Below are 22,643 nucleotides of genomic sequence, written 5' to 3'. Positions count from 1 at the left end.
ATCTGGCTCGAACTACCTACATAAAGGGCTGAGACACCCCTGATCCAACGATCCGAGAAGCCAAGCCTCTGCATGGTGCCCTCCAAGAAAGACAACTCCACTCTGTCATAGGCCTTCTCAAAATCCAAAAGCAAAATCGCAAGAGGCTGAGACTCCTATCTGGCCCAATCCACCAGTGCCTCCCAGAAAGTAAAGATGTTGTCAATATAGTTTCACGGTCCTAGTCGCCAAAACTCTCTAGGTAGAGGCTGTCCTGGATGAGGCTTGGCACATGGAAGATGCGAAAACGAACCGCCTGAGCTCTGCGGCATTGAGGAGGATGCACCTAGACTAGGTTGCGCCTGGGAAGAGGGGCCCGAGACCTGCTGCAAGGGAAAGGACTCTGGCACCCCCTTGCCTAAAGACACGGGTCTGGAGAGAGAAGGGGGATGGGTAACGGAGGGGGCTACAGTCTTGGAGGCAGGGTGGGGAGGCGGGCAAGAAGAAGGGGAGGGGGCGGGTGGTACGGGTGACTAGGGGAGGGGACTGGGGGGGCGGGGGGACTGGGGTCAGGAGGGGAGGGGCGGCCCTGATGGAGGGTCCACCGAGACCTGCTTAGCGGTGGCTCCAAGCTCTTGCTGCGAAGGGACCTGGGCGCTCTGCTCTGCTCGCGCCTGCGGCTCAGTCGGGAGATCGAAGAAGGTCTCCTCCTCTTGCTCCATAGGGGCAACCTCTGCTAGCTTCTCCTGAGGCTCAAGGATCGCCGATCAGGCTTCCTCGCGCTCTCTGACCCTAGCCTGATACCTGCGACGCTTGAGGGCTGCCTTGCTGGGCTTCTTGTGTTCAACCTTGGTCCAAGTCCCCTGAGAGGGTCGACCCAAGGTGTTTGCGAGTGCTGCTGATGATCTAACTGCCTGGCCCAATGCTGGGGAGCCCTCTACCCCTGCCTGGGCTGAGGGAGCCCTGTGCTTCTGCCTAGGTTGAGGAGGATCCCTACCCTCGCCTCTCATGCAGTCCCAAGCTAAGTGTCCCATCTGTCTGCATCGGAGGCACTGGCTTGGAAGCCTAGAGACCTCAACTCTCTGACGTAGTTCGCCTCCATCCAAGGTCTCCAAAAGGATCTCCTCAAGAAGCGTCTCGGGGGTGTCCACAACCACTCTGAGCTTGGGGACCCCATCATCTGCGACCACTGTGGCTACCGAGGGAGGAGGAGACTCCAGCACCGTACCAAAACATCATCCGATAGACTAGAGAATGGATCTATACTCCTTCGGGAGCCTCGAGAAGCGGAGCGTCATCAAGAAGCGAGGTACGTGGTGAGTCGTGTCCATGTTCGCCACTGTGAAGCCATGGTACCAAGGGAGGAGGAAGAACAGATGAGGACCAAGGAAGATAGGGCTCTGCTCCACAAGTGACAAGGTGGTCTCTGGAGAGCTCAGCTGGAGAAGGAAGACCCCTCTCCCATAGATGGTGACCTCCTGGATGTGGTCATCCCCTAGGGCTAAACTCGCCTGAAGCCAATCCCGAATCTGTCGCCTCGGGGGGGTGAGCCCAACAATCCGACCTACCAGGGCCCTGTCCTTCCACTGCACTTTGAACCTGTTGCTTATCCTCCAAAGAGAGCAAAACCTTAACAGTATTGGGAGTCGAAGGTGCTGCCATTTGAGCCCCTCTTGCCAGACCAAGGGTCAATGTCAAGGTTGATCTTCAGAAAAAGCAATTAGCTCATTGCTACGTGAAAAGGAAGGCAGAACAAAGGGATACCCTCCACTACAGCCGATGGGTCACAACAAAGTGAAACAGGAGTTTTCACCCAGACAGCAAGAGGTTGAGTTTGAACACCCCAAACAACATGACAAGGGTAAAGGCAAGCCCAAAAAAAAAAAAAAAAGCATAAGATAGCAAGGTAAGAGTGAGTAAAATATGGTTGAGGAGGACCTCCCAAGAAAAGAAGCTTGCAAAATGGTAGATGGACTTACTAAAAATTTCTGAAATACAAGAAACTCTAGAAACACCAAAAAAAAACAGAAGAACAGCAAGGTAAGAGTAAGTAAAATATGGTTGAGGAGGACCTCCCAAGAAAAGAAGCTTGGAAAATGGAAAATGGACTTACTACAAATTTCTGAAATACAAGAAACTCTAGAACATCTCAGAGAGTGAACAACACCATTGAGAGATAATTCTAGTTATTCCAATGTAGCTTTTACAGATGAAATGCATCATGCATCATTTGTAAGAGAGATACAATTGGACAGGCAAGAACCTGTGTCATTTTACAGAAGCGTTCAAAAGCCAAGGATAGCATGATGCCATGGAATCTGAATATAACTCCATCAAACAGGGGAGTTATGTGAGTTACCACACAGTAAAACAGTAATAGGCACTAAATAGGTTTACAGGATCAAGATGGATCCTGACAAAGTAAGGCTTGTTGCAAAGGTTATAAACTCATTGAATGTTTTGATTATTCAGAACAGGTTGCTCTATTGCGACACACAAGAACTGGCCAATTTTCAGATGGATCTGAAATCAGCATTCTGGATGGTTATCTGGAAGAGGAGGTTTATGTGCAATAGGCTGAGGGCTTTGTACAGGAAGAGGAGAACAGCTTGCGTGCAAACTAAAAAAGGCTCTTTATAATCAAAAACAAGCACCCAGGGCATCGTATAGCAGAATAGATGCATGTTTCCTTCAGAGGGGGTTTCATATGTGGATGATATTCTGATTACTAGTTACGGGTCATCTTTGCAGGTCATTTGACATGACAAATTTGGGACTCATGCATGGTTGCTTGGTGGTGAATTATGAGATAACCCTAAGAATGAGGATACCCTAATACCTTATAAAAAGGCAGGTATCCCATCTAGGGTTTCTTATGTCCCATTGTGTCCAAGTTCCTTTCTATGTGAGATTCTTTGCATTCAATAGAATCTCTATGTCTATGCTTTGCTGTCTTTATTCCCCGTGCGAATTCCAGAAAGAGCACAAATATCCAATCTCACCAAAAACTATATTAGACCAAGGACTCCAACAAAATGAAAGTCATTAGACACCAGATCTATAATGATTTCAAACTAACCTAGTGAGGACTGGAACCGAAGGCTGCCTGGCAAGCAAGATTGAAAGCAAAGTGGCAACCCACAAACAAAGGGAAAGAGAGAAAAGATTCACAGCATCAATATATTCAACACGCCAGATAAATCACTGCATTCCCATGACTAAATTATGGACCTTCTGCTTGCACATTTCAAGAAGATCAATTCCAAACAAACATGCCAACGACTGTACCGAATAAGATAAAAACCAGAAAATGGCAATGAAGTAAAGCATACCTGGATTTTATTGCTTCCAAAGGTTGTCAGACTAGTAAGCTCTGGGGTTTCAAAGCATGCAGTCCATGAGAGAGAACTTTGTTTGTGGGGGAGAGCCTGAGGGTAAGATGAATCTTGTTTTTGCCACAGAGTATAGGGATTGCAGGGGATGATATTGACAACTGCACCCATGTTTGCCCTCAGTTGAAAAGTTTGGAATCACTGGAAGAAACATCAAAATCATTAAGAAATCATCATGTTGGGTTCCTAACAGATTTGAATGCTTGAAAGCAAGATTCTATTTATCAGCATGAGTAGCAAACAGCTGCCTTGAACTCGAACTATGTGCAGAAGCTACAATGTCATCTGCTCCTTGTATTCTCACCTTTGCCAGTTTTAGCAGGTTGTCTAAGTTTAAAGAATATTCATTTCCTTGTCCTGAAACAAAAAATCATGTCTGCAGAGGAAACTGTTAGAAATGAAAATCCCACCAGAGGGTATCCCACAGCGGAAGACTAATAGATGAGCCCAAGAATTACACGCAGACGTGTTTAACTACAGAATCAAACTTCTTAACTTGTGTGTACTTCACAATCATAGATGTGTGTCCAAGCCAGTAAATAGACAATGTATCCAAAACAAATATAGAAGCCACAACGATATATTTCCATCAGTCCAAAACCAAACACTACAAAAGAGATGCGGAATGCCACCAAACCCTGGTCCTCCGATCTTACCAAAAGTCCACATACTATCTGCCTGGCACCTCTAGATCTCTGAGCCTGCATGCTCCTCTAAGCTTGTGTAGACTCTCTGTCCGATCCTTCCATCTTACTGCCCAGGTAGTCAGCCTATGTGGGCAGCCTCTCTTGAGCTAAGTCTGCAACTTCTTGTAGACCTCCTTCACCTCCTGGATGTAGGCCAAAGGGTACCCTTTTGCTGCTCCTTCCTGCTCTGAGTGTGCTGCTGCAAGTGATGCCTTATGGAGGCCCAAACGCCCCCTTTTATAGGGGCTGAACCCCTTCTAAAATAGCCGACCAGCCAGGGTCTTCCTGGCCAACTTGAATCCCCCCCCCCAGCCAACTGGAGGGGGGCTCTATAAATGCCCTTCAGGGCTCTATTTGGAGGCATTTGCTGGCCTACCTGGCCACGTGGCATCCAACCAGTGGCCCAGGCTGATCCAGCCCAGTTCTCTGCCCAAAACCAGGCCCATATGGTTGCCAAAACATACGCAATTCTGCTGCACCTCTTCTTGGCTCTCTTCGGCCTCTTGCCGGGCTCTTCCAAACCTCCGAAACTGCTACAAAGGGTCATACACCTGTCCACAACCTTCCGTACAGATTCCGTGCCCTGCTGAGGTCATTGCCCTGGCCAAGTAGCCCTTGCTTGCTGGAAACTCTGCACAGGTCTTCCGTTTCCATCTGTGGACAGCCTCTGGAAATGTCTCTCCCAGATCTGTCCTCCATGGAGGCTTCCTCTGCCAGGGACTTCCCTTTCTCTGCTGCCCACATGGCAGCCCATGTGCTGCCCATGTGGCAGCCCTATGACCCATTCTATTGTCCTATGGCCCACCCCCCTGATGCACTCCTCACTTATTGGCTCGCAGGTGGAGCTCAACAGAAACACATTATTTGAAAAACGCAAAAGAGAACTCCATGGCAATACAACGCTATTCCAAAATAAAGCTATGGTCTGTAGAGAAAAGATACTTTGCAAAGTTTGAGATCACAGAACAAACTAACGAGATCAACATCAATAACCCCAACAGGTGAGAACCAATCACAAATTAATCCTTTAATGCAGAATAAATGCCCATTATGCACATATTTTAGTCCAGGACTGCTTGTTCAAGAAATTAACAAACAGAAATATGCACTTAACAAGGAGAACCGCGAATTGACTACCGTGTTGTTTAAGAAGCCCTGTATATCAGGTCATTCATGCCAGCCCTCCTTGTAAGTAAAACAATTGAAGAGGAATTCACAAACATGAAATTTAGAGCTGCAAAACTGGAACTTATTACAGTGAGACGCATCATTTGGCTCTTATAAATACTGTGGCCCTTAATTCAAGAGGTACCAGCAAGTTTGAAATGTCCTTTTCAAAAAAGATTGATCCAAATGTTGAAAAACTCAATCAAACAGGCACACCATGTGGCCAAGATTGAAAACATGTCAACTATTGAGCTAAGCACAAAAGGATTGCAGCATACCAGGCTTAGAAACGAGTCACAAGGTGAAGAATTTCCCATGCAGATATGATAGGTCAACCAGGTCAGCAGGGCCTGCCTGTTGGCCTATTTCCCCTCCTGGGTCAGTTGGGGAAGGTTGGTTGGGTCGGCCTGTTTGGTGGGCTACCAGCCCCTCTATAAAAGGAGAGCCACTTGGGCTTATAATGTATCCCCAGCAGCAGCAATTCACCAGCAGACTGGAGCAGCTGATCAGCAGCAATTGGGCCTACATCCAGGAGGTCTAGAGGAGGCTGCAGGAAGGGGCTGCACCCTTGTCGTCCAGCGCAGCAAAAAGCAGGGATCAAGGCACGGTGACTAAAGTCTACAGAAGCTCAACGAGGAGCATAGGCTTAGGGATCTAGAAGTGCCATGGAGAAAGGACAGAGGATCACGATTTAGTGGGACTCTTGACTCCTTTTATATATTGTCCTTTTGGACAAAAATGAATTTTGTTGGTTCTATATCTCCGTTGGAGCATTGTCTATTTACTGACTTGCGCATATGTATGTTGACATTGTTGAGTAAAAAAAGTAAAGAAGTTTTGGATTCCGTAGTTACACACTTCTGTGTGAATTCCTGGGTTGTCTATCAGTCTTCCGCAGCCGGTACCCTTTGTTGTTGTCATCCTGCTTCAACATGTATCCACTTGCTTGGTACTATTTCTTTTTGTTTTCAATAGTATGCTTATTAAGAAATGAAATGTTTTCCTACTGTTTAGTTACGGACAATGGGGACTAGGTCTAGCATTTGAGGGTGGACCCCCTTGCTTGGGGTTATGGGCATTAGTGACCCACAAGAGTGATGGCCTCTCTTTAAGAGGGACATCTGGAAACCACACCCCACCTGAGTACCCAAACATGGGACCAATCGGACCAATCAAATGCACAGATTGCATACTGACCTAGGAACCATTCAAGAGATTGTTCCCTGAGCTTTGGGTGTGGGCTTGGCAGCATGCCAAGAGTAATGGAGATACAAGATAAGATGACAAACAAATGAGCTCAGTATGGCTCAATTATGACCTTAGAGTACATCAATAGATACCAAGCTGTTAGGAACCTGTGGGTGCGATCAGAATTGAATTTTGACAACTTTGAAATTTTAGGGTTTTTGGGAAGACATGAGGCAGACTGCCACATGGAATCTGAGCTGGCAGGTCCGTTCACCTGTCCCACACATGTGGCAGCATGCATGGCAAGTGGCAGGGCATGCAGGCCAAGTGTCTCGCCCCAAATCTGGTAGATTTGGGGCAAGTTGTGGGCTGTCCTCTTTGGGACTGCAGCCCACCAAAAATCTGGGACAAGTGTCCAATCAGATGTAATTCTCGGCATGCCCTGGCATAAGCAAGTCAACCCCCGAATCGATTATGTGAAGAATATTCTAACCCTCCAACATAAGGGTAGAGATGTGAGCATTACAACGGGAGTTTCAGGAAACACCATTCCTATGGTAAGTCATGCACGATCTCCCAATTTGCTTAAGAAAGGAGTATGTTCTTTTCTAGTGTTTGTACGCGATAAGCAACCAAGTGAAGAAAAGTCAGATCCTCTCACAAAAGAAAGATTAGATTTCCTTCAGGAATTCTCTAGTTGCTTCTCTCAGGAACTTCCTAGTCACCTCCCTCCTGAGAGACCAGAGGATCACAAAATTGACATAGTTCCAGCGTCTTCACCTCCAAATAGACCCCCATATAGAGTTAGTCAATCTCAACAAGATGAAATCTTCAAGCAAGTCCAAGAACTCTTGGACAAGTGTCATGTGCATGGATTGGTATCTGATGTGTACTGGGTACACAAAACTAGCTCAGGTAGCCTGGGGAGGCTTAGAGCTAGGCAGGCTTGATTCTCGGGTTGAGTGGCAAGGGTACGAACCAGTTATAGGTCTTCGCTATTTTTGGCGCTTGGGGCCCGAGTCTATATAAGGGGCCCAGGGGTTCAGTTCTCAGTGAGTCAGTGAGCCGATGGGAGCAAGTTTCGTTCCCAAGTGCTAGGTCTGATCCTGGATTGGGTCGCGGACGCGCGCCTGCATCTTAGCGTAGCCCAAGGCCCAGAAGCAGATCCCAGGCTTCACAGCACCACCTGGTGGTATAAGACACCAGGCTGGATTGGATCTGGTTGGGAGTTCGTGCCAGTAGCTCAGCTCGTGGCTCGGAGGGGACATCTCCTGATTCAGGATCACATCCCATAGATGTCATGGTTGGGTGGTGAGCAGCCTGCTCAGTTTCTCACAGTGTGTTCTTGTGTTTGTTTGCAGATCAGAGGTTTCAGGAGTGCTGGGATGTGTCAGCTGGTATCAGAGCCAACTCCTGAGGTAGGAACTTCTGATGTGAAAATTTTGGACGATTTCTTCCTTCAGGTATGCCCTAATTTCGAAATTTGTTGCTGCAAGATCTTGTTGGTTCATGGGTTATCGGATGAGGTCAGGATCTAGGGAAAAGGTAGGAAGAAGGAGAGTCTTGATTTCGAAATTGCTGAAGGGAAAAGTGAGAGAGGGTTGAGGCGTAGCTAGGGGAGAGTGGAGATGCAGGTAGGAGAGGTGTGAGAAGAGCTGAGTGGTAGGCGAGGAGATTCCGTTTGCTAATCAGGGTGACGCAGGTGCGAGTGGCTGAGAGGTGCGCCATAGGCTGGAAAGGAATTCGGCCAGGCACGGAGGTGCGCCAGGGGCTGGAGCAGGGTGCGGCCATACTGTTGGAGGAGCTGCTTTTTTCGAAAAAAGCACCCTGGAGCAGGGTGCGGCCATACTGTTGGAGGAGCTGCTTTTTTCGAAAAAAGCACCACCCTCCAAGTTTGGGAGGGTGAGCTTTTCTAGGAAGCATAGCTTCCTAGATTAGCTGCACCATCTCCTTTATAGCCTGGCAGGGTCCCAAGCTCAGCCATAGCCTCAGCTAGAGTGCGCAAGAAGACCTTCTTACACACCTACTAGATTTCGCCATCTAGGAACGGCCATAGCCTGCGTCAGGTTACCGTACAGCCTGCGACAGGTTACCGTACAGCCTGCGACAGGTTACCATACAGCCTGCGCTAGATATCCGTACAACCTGCGTCAGCTTCCGTACAGCCTGCGTCACATTCCGTACAGCCTGCGGGGGGGATCTCCGTACAATACGGTCTGCAGCAGACTTCCGTACACTGCAGCCTGCACCGAAACCAGCAAGGAGAGACCACGGGATCACCTACGCCAGCTGATCGTCAGTTTCCAGCATCTTCTTTCGGCCAGCTCCTCTTCTTTCGTCACCTCTTCTTGGGACGGTTTTTTTTCTCTGCTCCACACTCCTTCCAGCTTCGATTCCCCCAGTTATTTCTCTCAGTTTACTACTCTTTTCAGATCAGATTTCAGACATGGCTGATTCTGTAAATCCTGAGTTTGCCATGGGAGATCAGGATTTGGACTACCCTGCTGAGGAAGACCAAGGTCTTTACGACGATCTGATTACAAAGAAAGCCTTCAGTGAATTCACCACTGCTCTAGATGGAAAATTTGAGCAGGTTAATGCGAATCAAACGGGGTTGACACAGCAACTCCAAGGGATTCAGACGACTCTCACCCTTCTGACTAGCACTGTGCAGGCACTCACGCATGTGGATGCCATGGCTTCAGTGTTAGGTCCGAACATTACTCCAGACCCTTTTCCCGGAGATCAAAAGTCTCGAACCAAGGAGGTTGTCGACACTTGGTTGCACAAGTGGCAGGTACACTTCCAGTTCCACCCGTACCCAGATGAAAAGAAAATACAGCTTGCAGCTGGCTTCATGTCAAGAAAGGCTTTGTTATGGTGGAAGGAACTCCAACCTAAGCCGGTAACATGGATAGATTTCGAAGGGGTCTTCAGGAAGGAGTTCCTGAAGAAGGAGGACGACTATGATATCGTAGGCAAGCTTAAAGCCCTCGATATGTCTAAGCTGAACTTGTCGTTTGAAGTTTATCTTCAAAGGTTTCGAGATCTGCAGACCAGGGCCACAAAGATGGATCCAGTGACCTTGTTAGGTTTCTTTGAGGATGGTTTGCCAGATTCGTACAAGTTGCAGATCAAGAACAACAAATGTACAACATTGCAAGAGGCCATGAATTACGCGCGTATTTATGATGATACCATGGCCGGTGCAAAGGCAACTACAGTTTCCGACACGAGTGGGAAGAACAAACGGAAGTTTTTCCAGTCTACGACTGGTACCGGGGAGACGAAGTCTATAGACAACGCCTCCAAGAAACACTTGACTCAGGCAAAGAATGGTCGAGCCCGTTTCCTTCGTACCTTGAAGCTTAAGAAGGAAGGACGTTGCTTCTACTGCGAGGAGCGGGGCCACACCAAGAATGAGTGTCCAAAGTGCAAGAATCAAAACCAAGCGCTGGGACCGAAGCTCCAGGCGGGTCCGGGTACCAAAGCCAAGGGAGCGAACCAGGTTTCGATGACAGGTATTTCTGTAAATGTCATTACCTGCCCTCTTTCTTGTAATTGCACTTTCAATACTTCGTTATTTGGTTCCCATGATCTTTTCCGAGTTTATGGAGAAGTTAGGGACCAAAGGGTTCACATTCTCTTTGACCCGGGCAGCTCTCACAACTTTGTTAATTACAAATTTGTGCAGAAGATGGGGCTGTCCACGATACCTAGCGATCACACCTATGAGGTGCAGCTTCCAGCTGGGAAGCAGTTTTGGGATCGCAAGATTGAAGCGCTTCCTATCCAGATTCAAGCATACACAGGGGCTCTTACGTGCTATGTTATGCACTTGGAGCATGTGGACTTGTTAATCGGAATAGAGTGGTTTAAAACCCACAATATTCGGATTGGATGGACAGAGCATACCCTTTCTTTTGTGGATAAGGACACCCAATTTTGTATTCAGTGTGATAATATTCCCTCTTCTCAGGGACCTACTGTATCTGTGATGCAGCTTCGGAATATATTAAACACTTCTCATTATGATGTCTATCAGTGTGTTTTGATTCCGCTTTCTTCATTTGTTGTCTCTGTAAATAACAAGAATGATTTAAGTGTGTTTGAACACCGTGAATTGAGAATGTTGTTAGATAGTTTCAAGGATGTATTCCCTGCTCAACTGCCGGAAGGTTTACCTCCAGAACGGGCAGTAGATCATCGCATAGACTTAGTACCAGGGGCTCAACCTATTAGTGTACCACCATATAGGATGAGCCAGCTTGAGGAGGATGAGCTAGCTACACAGCTACAGGATTACCTGAATATGGGCTATATTCGCCCAAGTAAATCACCTTGGGGAGCACCTGTCCTCTTAAGAAAGAAGAAAGATTCTACATGGAGAATGTGTATAGATTATAAACGATTGAATAAAGTGACAATTAAGAATCGATACCCTCTACCTTGTTCCGATGATCTGATAGACCGTTTGGCCGGAGCGAAGTATTTCACTAAGATTGATTTGCGTACGGGTTATCACCAAATCCGTATCTATGCTAAACACATAGATAGAACCGCATTCCGAACTAGGTATGGTCACTACGAGTTTCTTGTATTACCTTTTGGTTTGACCAATGCTCCTGCCACCTTCCAGCAAATGATGAACGATTTGTTCCGAGATTTTCTGGGCAAATTCGTTGTAGTGTTCTTAGATGACATCTTGGTATATAGCCAAACGCTTGAGGATCACATAGCACACCTCCGGATTGTCTTAGTTATTCTAAGACAACATAAGCTCTATGCCAAGATGAGTAAATGTGACTTCTTTATGAAGGAGATCATTTACTTAGGACACAAGATTTCTTCTGAAGGTATTAGCATTGATCTGGATCGTATCCAGAAGGTTTTAGAATGGCCTATCCCTCAGACTGTGAAACAACTTCGTTCTTTCCTAGGATTTACGGTATTTCTACGGAAGTCTGTGCGTGATTATTTACGAAAATATCCTCAGACCTATTTCAATCCTTGAGAGGGCTATACGCAACTGATAGTCATTTCAGTTCTTATTGGCAGAGAGTCCAGGATGGGAGCTCCATGGTTGACCAGGACTCAGGGATTGTGCCACCTACGATACAGGCGGCGGGAGGTCAGTGGATGATTAGCAACGGCTTGTTGTTCCGGAATGGAAAGATTTGTATGCCAGATGTTCTGGAACTTAGATCCAAGATTCTCTGGGAGTGTCATGATGCTCCTAGTGCTGGACATCCGAGTATACATCGGACTCTGTCTCTTGTGAAGCATACCTTTTATTGGCCTAAGATGCGTGCATTTATTGAGAACTATGTAGTAGGTTGCCGGGTTTGTCAGGTTACTAAGGCAGAACGCCTTAGAAGCGCGGGTTTATTACAGCCATTACACATTCCAGCTAATAAATGGGAAAGTATTTCCATGGATTTTATTACTGGTTTGCCTCGAACGCGCAAGGGTCCTGACTCCATTTGGGTCATAGTCGACTGTCTGACAAAAATGGCTAGATTCTTACCTACTAGAACAACTATTTCAGCTGTTCAACTGGCTCACGAGTTTGTGGACCACTTGTTTAAGCTGTATGGTTTGCCATCTGACATAGTCAGTGACAGGGACTCAAAGTTTACAAGTAACTTTTGGACACTTGTTTTTGAGAAGTTAGAAACTACTCTAAGTATGAGTTCCTCAGATCATGCACAATCCGATGGCAGTACAGAGAAGGTTAACCAATTGGTTGAAGATATGCTTCGGGCATATGTATCTAAGAGACAGTCTTCATGGGAAGATTATCTACCTATGATAGAATTTGCTTACAACAGTGCAAAGCATTCGAGTACTGGTTACAGTCCTTTTATGCTTATGTACGGGTTTCAACCTAAGTCACCAGTTATGGTTGGGTTAAAAGGAATTCAAAATGATGCTACTAAGAACTTCTTGCAAGACATGCAGGAAATGTTGCAGTTTGCCAAGGAGTCTATTAGAAGTGCCCAAGATCGGGACAGATTTTATGCTAATAGACATCGTTCACCTAGAGAGTTCTCTGAAGGAACGATGGTATATTTACGAATTCCTAAGGAATCCAAGAGCCTAAGTACTGGTTTGGTTCCGAAGTTATCCCCCAGATACTGCGGTCCGTTCAAGGTCATTAAAAGAATTGGACCAGTTGCATATCGACTAGAATTGCCTCCTGATGTTAAAGTACATCCAGTCTTTCATGTTAGTAGACTGAAAGAAGTCTTGGGTGCGGATGATCAACTTGTTTCTCCTCAAGAGATAATAGAAGTTACAGATTTGACTTTTATTCCACACGAACCTGAGTGTATTCTTGAATTTCGTGACAGACAGATTCGTAATCGATCTATCACGGAATACAAGATCAAGTGGAAGGATCGTGTTGAGGAGGATGCAACATGGGAGACATTACAAAACCTCCAAAGAACATTTCCGGGTTTTTTAGCTAACTCAAGAGTGAGTTCTTAGAGGAGGGGAAGTATGTCATGTGCATGGATTGGTATCTGATGTGTACTGGGTACACAAGACTAGCTCAGGTAGCCTAGGGAGGCTTAGAGCTAGGCAGGCTTGATTCTCGGGTTGAGTGGCAAGGGTACGAACCAGTTATAGGTCTTCGCTATTTTTGGCACTTGGGGCCCGAGTCTATATAAGGGGCCCAGGGGTTCAGTTCTTAGTGAGTCAGTGAGCCGATGGGAGCAAGTTTCGTTCCCAAGTGCTAGGTCTGATCCTGGATTGAGTCGCGGACGCGCGCCTGCATCTTAGCGTAGCCCAAGGCCCAAAAGCAGATCCCAGGCTTCACAGCACCACCTGGTGGTATGGGACACCAGGCTGGATTGGATCTGGTTGGGAGTTCGTGCCAGTAGCTCAACTCGTGGCTCGGAGGGGACATCTCCTGATTCGGGATCACATCCCGTAGATGTCATGGTTGGGTGGTGAGCAGCCTGCTCAGTTTCTCACGGTGTGTTCTTGTGTTTGTTTGCAAATCAGAGGTTTCAGGAGTGCTGGGATGTGTCAACAAAGGATTGATCCAACCCAGTAGTTCTCCTTTTTGCTCTCCTATCTTACTAGTCCAAAAGAAGGATAAAACCTTCAGGATGTGCATAGACTATAGAGCCTTAAACAAACAGACGGTTAAGAATCGTTTCCCGATTCCTCGTATAGACGATATCTTTGATCGTTTAGGAGGATTTGAAATTTTCAGCCACATAGATCTTAAGAGTGGCTACCATCAGGTACGAGTTGTACCTGAGGACATTCATAAAACAACCTTCCGAACCACATTTGGGCTGTATGAATATATGGTAATGCCATTTGGCCTTACCAATGCCCCAGCCACGTTCAATCCGCTGATGGAACGGTTGTTCAGGAACTATAGACAGTTCACTGCCGTCTTCTTTGATGAAATCCTCATTTTCAGCAAGAATGAGGAAGAGCATAAGGAGCATCTAAAGCTTGTATTTCAAATCTTAGCTGAAAATGCTCTTCACATCAATGAGAAGAAAAGTGAGTTCTTTCTTCCTGAGATTCCCTATCTTGGTCACATTATCTCACGAGAAGGTGTCCGTATGGACCCAGCCAAGATACAGACAATTGTAGAGTGGCCTGACTTTAAGAATGCCCATGAGGTAAGATCTTTTCTAGGCCTATGCTCATATTACCGAAGGTTTATTTGGCATTTTGCTGAACTTGCAGCTCCTCTACATGATCTCACTAAGAAAAATCTGAAGTTCACATGGACCCAAAAAGAAAAGGAATCTTTTAATGCTCTAAAGCATGCCCTAACTACAGCTCCTGTACTTATCATTCCTGACTTAAGGAAACCATTCCTAGTAGCAGCTGATGCCAGTGGCGATTGCCTTGGGGCTTCTCTTACCCAGGATGGTCATGCTGTGGCCTTTGAAAGCCGACGGCTAAAAGATGCTGAACTTCAATATGATACCTATGAAAAAGAACTCTTAGCTGTAATTCATGCTCTCAAACTTTGGAAACATTATCTTTTAGGATAGATTTTCTTGTAAAAACTGATCATGAAAGTCTTAAATATTTTCTAACTCAACCTCTGATCAGAGAGAGACATATGAAATGGTCTACCTTTCTGCAATCATTTCATTTTCAGATACAATATACTCCTGGAAAAGAGAATGTAGTGGCTGATGCCCTTTCTCGTAGACCACGGCTTCACCATGCTATGAGAGAAAGAAAATCCATAGAGATAGTAGGCGCTACACTCTCTTGGATGGGGTGTTGTACCGTCAAGGCCTGGATGGGATACTAAGACGGGCCATTGATGCAGATGAAGTACCTAAGGTATTGAAGCATTATCATGATGGATTTTGTGGAGGCCACTATGCCGGTGACTATACAGCATGGCTTAATCTATCCAGTATGTTTAGGTTCAAAGAACTTTTGGATGGAGAACTTGATTTTTTGATCTTATATTTTAACAGTTTCAGTTCCCTATCATGATGAGCTAACAGCCCTCAAAGAATTCTATGAGGTTGATCTTATATTTTAACAGTTTCAGTTCCCTATCATGATGAGCTAACAGCCCTCAAAGAATTCTATGAGGGAGATGCTGACACATTTGAAAGATGGAGGCACCCATCATGCCTACCACATCAAGGATGGCTATTTATTCATGGAGAACAAACTATGTATCACAAACAGCTTAGATCTAAAGTGATGGAGGAAAGCCATAACCCACCCTATGCTGGTCATAGGGGTATTGTGGCCACTTTTTCAGCCATGGATAAATTTTTCTACTGGCCTAACATGAAAAAGGACACTGCTGCCTACATTTCAGCTTGTCTCGCATGTCAAAAAGCTAAGTATGAGAGAGGAAAACCCAAGGGTTTACTTCAACCCCTACCCATTCCTGAGAGACCATGGGAACACATCACCATGGACTTCATTACACGAATTCCCAGGACCAATCAAAATCATGACATGATTTGGGTGATAGTAGATCGATTCAGCAAGCAAGCCCACTTCATTCCTTGCAGAAAGAATCTCAAGGCACCTGAAGCTGCCCATTTATTTATTAGACACATCTTTAGACACCATGGCATGCCCAAGTCTATAGTATCAGATAGAGACTCAAAGTTCACTAGTAACTTCTGGCAGGCTTTGTTTGAGAATCTTGGAACTCTTCTAAGTTTCTCCTCAGCTTTTCATCCTCAAACGGATGGCCAAACTGAAGTTACGAATAGTACACTCTTGGATTTGCTGAAATTTTATGTGCATGACCAGCAAACCTTTTGGGAGAAATTCCTTCCTCTTGTGGAGTTTGCTTATAACAACACAATTCATTCCTCCACTGGAAAAGCTCCTTTCGAAATTGTATATCTTTACCAACTCCACTCATGCAAACAAAAGAGAAAATCTTTTCCGCTGATCAATTCGTGGAGGATTATGACTCTGCTTATGCCACGGTTCGAGCAGCCATTCAAAAGGCACAGGAGAAACAAAGAGCAGCTACAAATAAAAGACGGAGGGCGTTTGCAGTGAAAGAAGGCCAATGGGTCTTATTGAAATTTGAGAAAGCCCGGCTAAAAACCAAAGTAGGCAAAAAGTGCATCTACTTCAAGCTATCCTTTCGATATTATGGTCCTTTTCAGGTGTTGCACGTTATGATGTCTCAGTCCGATTGAGACTTCCAGAGCATTGGAAGATCCACGATGTCTTCCCTGTAAGCTTGGTGAAACCCTTCATTAGGGAACCACCTCAGGAGCCCACACTGGACATTGCATCTGAAGTAGAGGACACTGAGATCTTATTGATCCCAGAGCAAATTATTATGCATAACTTCACTACGAGACGTCGAGGCACAACTTGAAGATGTACATTTTGAAGTTCAGAGGGCTCCCATCCACCGATGCCCAATGGGTGAACAGAGCTACATTTCAGGAGTGTCCTGAAATCCTGGATGCTTATGAGGAAGCATTTCAGTTGAGGACAACCGAATTAAAGACGGAGGGAATGTCATCCTGCTTCAACATGTATCCACTTGCTTGGTACTATTTCTTTTTGTTTTTCAATAGTATGCTTATTAGAAAATGAAATGTTTTCCTACTGTTTAGTTACGGACAATGGGGACTAGGTCTAGCATTTGAGGGTCGACCCCCTTGCTTGGGGTTATGGGCATTAGTGACCCACAAGAGTGATGGCCTCTCTTTGAGAGGGACATCTGGAAACCACACCCCACCTGAGTATCCAAACATGGGACCAATCAAATGCACAGATTGCATACTGACCTAGGAACCATTCAAGAGAATGTTCCCTGAGCTTTGGGTGTGGGCCTGGCAACATGCCAAGAGTAATGGAGATAGAGTAATGGAGATACAAGATAAGACGACAAACAAATGAGCTCAGTATGGCTCAATTATGACCTTAGAGTACGTCAATAGATAGTCCAAGCTGTTAGGAACCCGTGGGTGCAATCAGAATTGAATTCTGACAACTTTAAAATTTTAGGGTTTTTGGGAGTGACACGTGGCAGACTGCCACATGGAATCTGAGCTGGCAGGTCAGTTCACCTATCCCACACATGTAGCAACATGCATGGCGGGCATGTAGGCCAAGTGTACCAGATTTGGGGCAGGTTGTGGGCTGTCCTCTTTGGGACTGCAGCCCACCAAAAATCTGGGACAAGTGTCCACCTTCCACTCTAAGCCTGGGGGGGGAGCTGAGCCTATAAAAGAAGGCCTCTCCCCTTCATTCCCTACATGGAAAATTCGTCACTTTTCTTCTCCCTCCTTTTGGATGATGCAGCTGAACATCTCCAGCTCCTTGGGTGCAGCCAGCTTCTCCCCAGGCCATTCTCTCACCTCAGCAGCACTTTCTCTCTCTACAGCAGCACATTCTCTCTCTACAGTTCCAGCCCCTCCTCTCCAAAAATCTGCCCCCTCTCAGCTCTTCTGGAACAGCAGCAGCATCCTCTCTCCTTCTCCTAGCCTGGATCAGCGACAGCCCCTTTCTCTCTCCTGCTGCAGTCTTTCTCTCTCCACTGCAGAATTTCTCTCTCTACTGTTCCAGCCCATTCCCCTTGCAGAAATCTGCCTTTCTGTGCACCTTTGGAACAGCAGCAACTCCTCTCTTACATCCCCTCCCTTGGGATCAGCATAGGCACTCTCTCTCTACAGCTATCACTCCATAAAGGCTCTCTCTCTCTAGCCTACAGGCTGTTTTTCTAAGCTGTTCTCATTCCAACCCCATTTCCACACTCTCCTCACCCAAGGTAGCTTCAAAGGCATCAAGGACTTCATTTACAAAAGGGTCAAGTCACGAAGGGAGCCGGTATTGTCAAGTTTATCTCATTTACAGCACTATTTCATGTTGTTTCTACTATCTTTCTAGAAACTAGTGCTTGCCTCTAATGTTGGATGTAAGTGGTGATTGTTGCAAGCTTCTTCCTTGTGGATTGGGCAAGCCAAGAGTTGAAACCTTAGCTTGGAGCCCTCCTTTTTGTTGTCTACCTTGCACATATGCTCTTGAGTCTTGTATCTAGGTCCTAGGTTTTCACTGAGTTCATCAATTTGGAAGGTGCATTGCACCTTGGTCTTGTATCTCCATTTTCAAGAATAAAGTGAGCCTGGATAAGGGGAGGGGCCCGTCTTGGCCCCTCAATCATATTGCAATTTCCAATGATGTCACTTTGTGTTTAACCTGTATAAGTCTTAATTCCAGCTTAATTGCAATCTCTTAAGTTCAAGTATATGTGTTTGGCAACTCGCAATCATTTCATTCAAATGCCTCTGCAAAATCTGTTGTCTGAATTAATAGAAAGCACCGAGTAGTTTACAGTTGTCATTTCTAAAAATGATTACCCAAGAACTATACGAAGACCAGGGCAAAATAGCCGTATATATAGGGGCAGGGGGCTAAATGATGTGGCCGACCAGGTCTGCTGACCTGGTCTACCCAACCAACCTGGCATGGTCGGTTAACCAACCCTGGTCTGGTCGGCTAACCCGACCCTGGTCAGGTCAGTTGACCTGACCCTGGTCACAGTCCCAAACCAGCCCATAACTTGCCTATAATTGGCCTCAACTGGACCCTGGCTAACTTAGAAAGGATGAAAATGCTGTTGGATATCAACCACATTTCACTTTAAATACCTCATAGAAAACCTCGCATAAAATGAAGATATCAGAAAGTCGTGACACAGATATAGACACCGGAAAACTCTTGTATTAATATGCTCAAAGACTCAGACAAAGACCAAACTGCTGCTCATTTCAACCCCAAGATGTGATGAGTCGACATCCAGGTGCCAAACGACTCCGTCGATAAGAGCTCTTGGGAGTCATCAGCCTGTTATCCCCAGCATACCTCTGATATGCTCACAAGGCTTGTCGCAGCTTAGATAGACATAAAGACCAGCACTAAAGCTCACTACAAGACACACTCTTTCTCATTAGCTAGAGAACAGACACTGCCCGGGAAGGCAAAGAGAAGAAGCTGCATAAAGCACTGCCTTCTAAAAGGCATAGCCATCGTAGCCTCTTGCATGGCCACTCGACAAGTGGCAATATCACCAAACCTTAGCAAGGCTTATAACACCCCCCTATGAATGTTTACATAAAAGTAAAGAAATGCCAACAATACCCCCTTCAACCAAGTAGGGGGGAAAAGACTACAAGATGAGAAAATGTAGCTTTCCACAGAGGATTAGCTGTAAGGCAAGCTTGAAAAGAGCATCAAACTAAATCATTGTCCCCATCCACACAAAACATCGAACTCGAAGAGTCTCGAACTAAAAAGCATAGTCATCCTCAAGGTTGGTCACCAGTGTCTTTGTCTCCACGAGTCCAGCAAAGTTGACTCCTCCACAATGCATGCCTTCATGCTTGATTCTTTGCTCTTCATATCATACGCTCGCTTGTAGCAGAACTTCTCAGCATGCCCTTCTCTTCCACAATCCTTACAGGTAAGCTTATTCTTCTTATTGCTAGTGCTTTTCACCTTTCCCTTGTCTTTCACGAATTACAGCATACCTCAAAGAAACAAATGCTTGGGACCTAGCCTTCTCACTTACCAGCATGGAAACAACATCATGAAAATCCAAAGAATCCGAGTTTACATTGAGGATGGTGATGTGCTTAGAATATCTTGGGGGTAAACTCGTCAGTAGGATTGCCTTCGGGGCATCGTCATTCACTCTCAACCTGAGCAACTGTAGTTGTTTCATCAAAGACTGCATCCGATTGAGATGTGTTCCTAGGGACTCATTGTCTCCCATGTGTAGCCCAAATAGTTCTTGTTTTAGGACAATCGTTGAATTCTTTACTTTTGTACAAAAAAGTGTTTCAAGCATCTACCAATTTTGAGCAGCCGACCTAGAGACATCCACATGGTGGAAGTGATCCACTCCAAGATCTCGACCTAAAACACTGAAAGCCTTCTCGTTTTCAAGCTCCTAAAATTGGATTTTTTTGAGCTCGCGGCCTTGATTGTTTGCCGGTTTCTTTTCAGATCCTGACTTAACTCCCCAAAGTACATTCTACATGGGAGGCAACCTGACAGAGAGTTGCCAGGAGGGAAAATCCTTCCCATCAAATTTGACCACGGTCGACTCAACTAGCCTTAAGCTGCCAATCTTCCACCAACTATCCATCTTCCTCTCTGACCAAAATTGCCCTCATACTACTATTGGATATCAACCACATTTCAATTTAGAGACCTCATAGAAAACCTCGCATAAAATATTGCATAAATGAAGATATCCTAAAGTCGTTGACATAGATATAGACGCCAAACAACTCCGGCGTTAAGATGCTCAAAGACTCAAACAAAACCCGGACTGCTGCTCATCCTCACTAGGCTTGTCATAGCAAACATAGACATGAAGACGACCACTAAAAGCTCACTGCAAGACACACTCAAAGACTAGCAGGCACCACCATAACCGACTACTCTTATAGAAGAGAAACCGTCCTCGAGAAATGATGAAAAGTCACTGCCCAAACGAGTCAGGCAATAGCCAAGAGGCTCCATCGTGACCTTCAAAGACTCTCATTAGCCAGAAAACATACACCACCTAGGAGAGACAAAGAGGAGAAGTTGCATGAATCCCTCGTAGCCTCTTGCATTGCCACCCGACAAGTGCATTCTCACCAATCCTTAGCAAGGCTTATCACACCCCCCTACGAAGCTTTACATAAAGGTAAAGAAATGCCAACAAATGCTACACCTCTCTCTAGACAAGCACACCCACATAGACGCCCTCACTCCCTAACCAACAAAGGAGATGAATACATCTAACACCCCCTCTTAGCTCCTATGGAGTATTGACAGAGCAATTGAAGAAGCGTCATGTCCTCCGTTCGAACTTGCCTCCTCACCAAGTAGTTGTCATAACCACACGATCTCGTCCACAGCTCCACTAGCAACTTGGTTCTCAGCCTTCAGGGATGCAAGGCCGACTGCTTCTGGCCACTCCATGAGATAGCTCCTTGATCACAGGCACAACTGGTCTCTATTGTCGGACTCCTCTTGACGAGATCACCTCCCTAGTCGGAGTCGCTAATGCTTTACAACTCAACTCCCACTCCATCAACACGGGAATGCCACAAGTCACTTAGATGAATATCACTTAGAGAAGAGAGCACAGGGAGTTTGTAGATTCTGTATTCAACTACTCCTTCCAAACTTCCCGACCTATTCCTTGTACTGACTCTTGACTCTTCTTCAAACTCCACGAGCTTGCCGATATCGCACACGTCATGCACTGACAACAGGTGGTAACCAAGAGTTGGAACATACAGAACCTAGGAGCTATGCTTCCCCCCTCTGCCATTGGGAATTATCTTCAACCTGCCCTCACCTTCAACTGGTACAATTGAATTATCACCAATGCATATATCACCTGACCGCCACCGAAGGTCCTAGATCTTTTCTCAAGAATGTGTCATGTGCCCGGAAGCACCATTGTCTACAATCCACTCTTGAGACTCACCAACGATGTGACTAGCCCCCTCTCAACTTGAAGAAGATAAAACTCATGTGTCCACAATCTCCATATGTACGAATACTGGGGTTGTCACCGCTGATGCTAACGAACCCGTACCCTGCTCGCATCACCAAGGGAACCTCTCCAATAGTGATTCTTCTCGCCACACACGACCAATTGCGCCTTGCGGTCCACACCAGACTTCTTATCAAAAGACTTTTGTTTACCTTTACTGTTGTTGCTCCACCATGTTGCCTGCACGGCGGTCAAGGCTTTCACCTCGCAGACGGTTGTCAAACCGCTCCTCTAGGTCAAACACCATCGGCCCCAACCCTTCCCACATAAGAGTGTTCAGTCTCCCACTCATAATCAGAGATGAGTAAAACATTGAATACTGTCCGGAAAGATGAGACAGCAAAGTAATGGCCATGTCCTTCAAAGAGATCTCCTCTCTTGCTTGAAGGACCTCTTGCTGAAGAGCCTGCAACTTGTTGATGTGCTCCTGCACTGTAGCTAACTTTGCAAAATTCAACATTCACATCTGGACTTCCAAATGAGACACGCTTCCTTTGGGAGACCTTGTTGTAGAGAGACGCAAGATGCTCCCAAATACTCCTTGCCAACATGAAGTGATTCACATGGTTGATCACTTGAGGGGAACAATTGAGGAACGTGAAAGGACAAACGTGGGCATTGACCCGATCCCAAAACTCAGCCAAAGTCTCCAACTCCTTCCACTAAAGGATGCTAAGATCCTCCTCCTCCAGATCGGGCCTCAAAACTCCAACAAGAATAAAATTAGCAAAGTCGTATGATTGCAGCACTGACTCCATCATCACTCTCCACACTCCATAATCACTTTCGTGCAACTAAGGGCCTGTCAGGAATGTGGGTAAAATAGGGATCTCACATAGCCTTGCTCTTGTGAAAGGGAGGGTGGGTGGGAAAGAAGAGAAGGGAGGGTGGTTGGCAACAAAGAGAAGGAAGGGTGGCTAGGAACAAAGAGAGAAAGAAGATGTTGCTTTAGTGACGCCTCTTTACAAGGATCTCCTTCTCCCAAGCTGTCCATGCCTATAGCACACCTTCTACAGCAAAGTAGCCTTCAGAACACCTTCTGGGCACCTTCTTCCCGTGCTGTCCACGCCTTGAGAAACCAACAGCAACTTACATCTGCTTCGTACGCTCTCCTGGATCAGACTTTACAAGAATTAGGGTTCTGATGTTACATGTGCAAGGGTTGCATCCATGCATTGTCAC

At 45.9% G+C, this 22,643-nt stretch overlaps 1 protein-coding gene across 1 annotated transcript in view; it reads right to left on the bottom strand.

The window, feature by feature from the left end:
* The window catches only part of LOC147898487 (uncharacterized), a 51,996-nt gene that overhangs the window by 10,351 nt on the left and 19,002 nt on the right, over positions 1-22,643 (bottom strand). The window contains exons 2-3 of the mRNA XM_087379630.1: positions 3,676-3,747; positions 3,312-3,512 (exon numbers count right to left, since the gene is read on the bottom strand). Coding sequence (XP_087235756.1) covers positions 3,312-3,482 — 171 coding nt within the window. The 5' untranslated portion in view covers positions 3,483-3,512; positions 3,676-3,747. The remainder of the gene's footprint in view (positions 1-3,311; positions 3,513-3,675; positions 3,748-22,643) is intronic.

The sequence above is a fragment of the Dipteris shenzhenensis genome, chromosome 9 (assembly GCF_047967505.1).
Source record: "Dipteris shenzhenensis isolate YYH24624 ecotype China chromosome 9, Dip_SZ_1.0, whole genome shotgun sequence".
In the NCBI taxonomy this organism is placed as follows: domain Eukaryota; kingdom Viridiplantae; phylum Streptophyta; class Polypodiopsida; order Gleicheniales; family Dipteridaceae; genus Dipteris; species Dipteris shenzhenensis.
The sequence above is the reverse complement of the archived record's forward strand: the minus strand, read 5'-3'. Positions and strand labels throughout refer to the sequence as shown.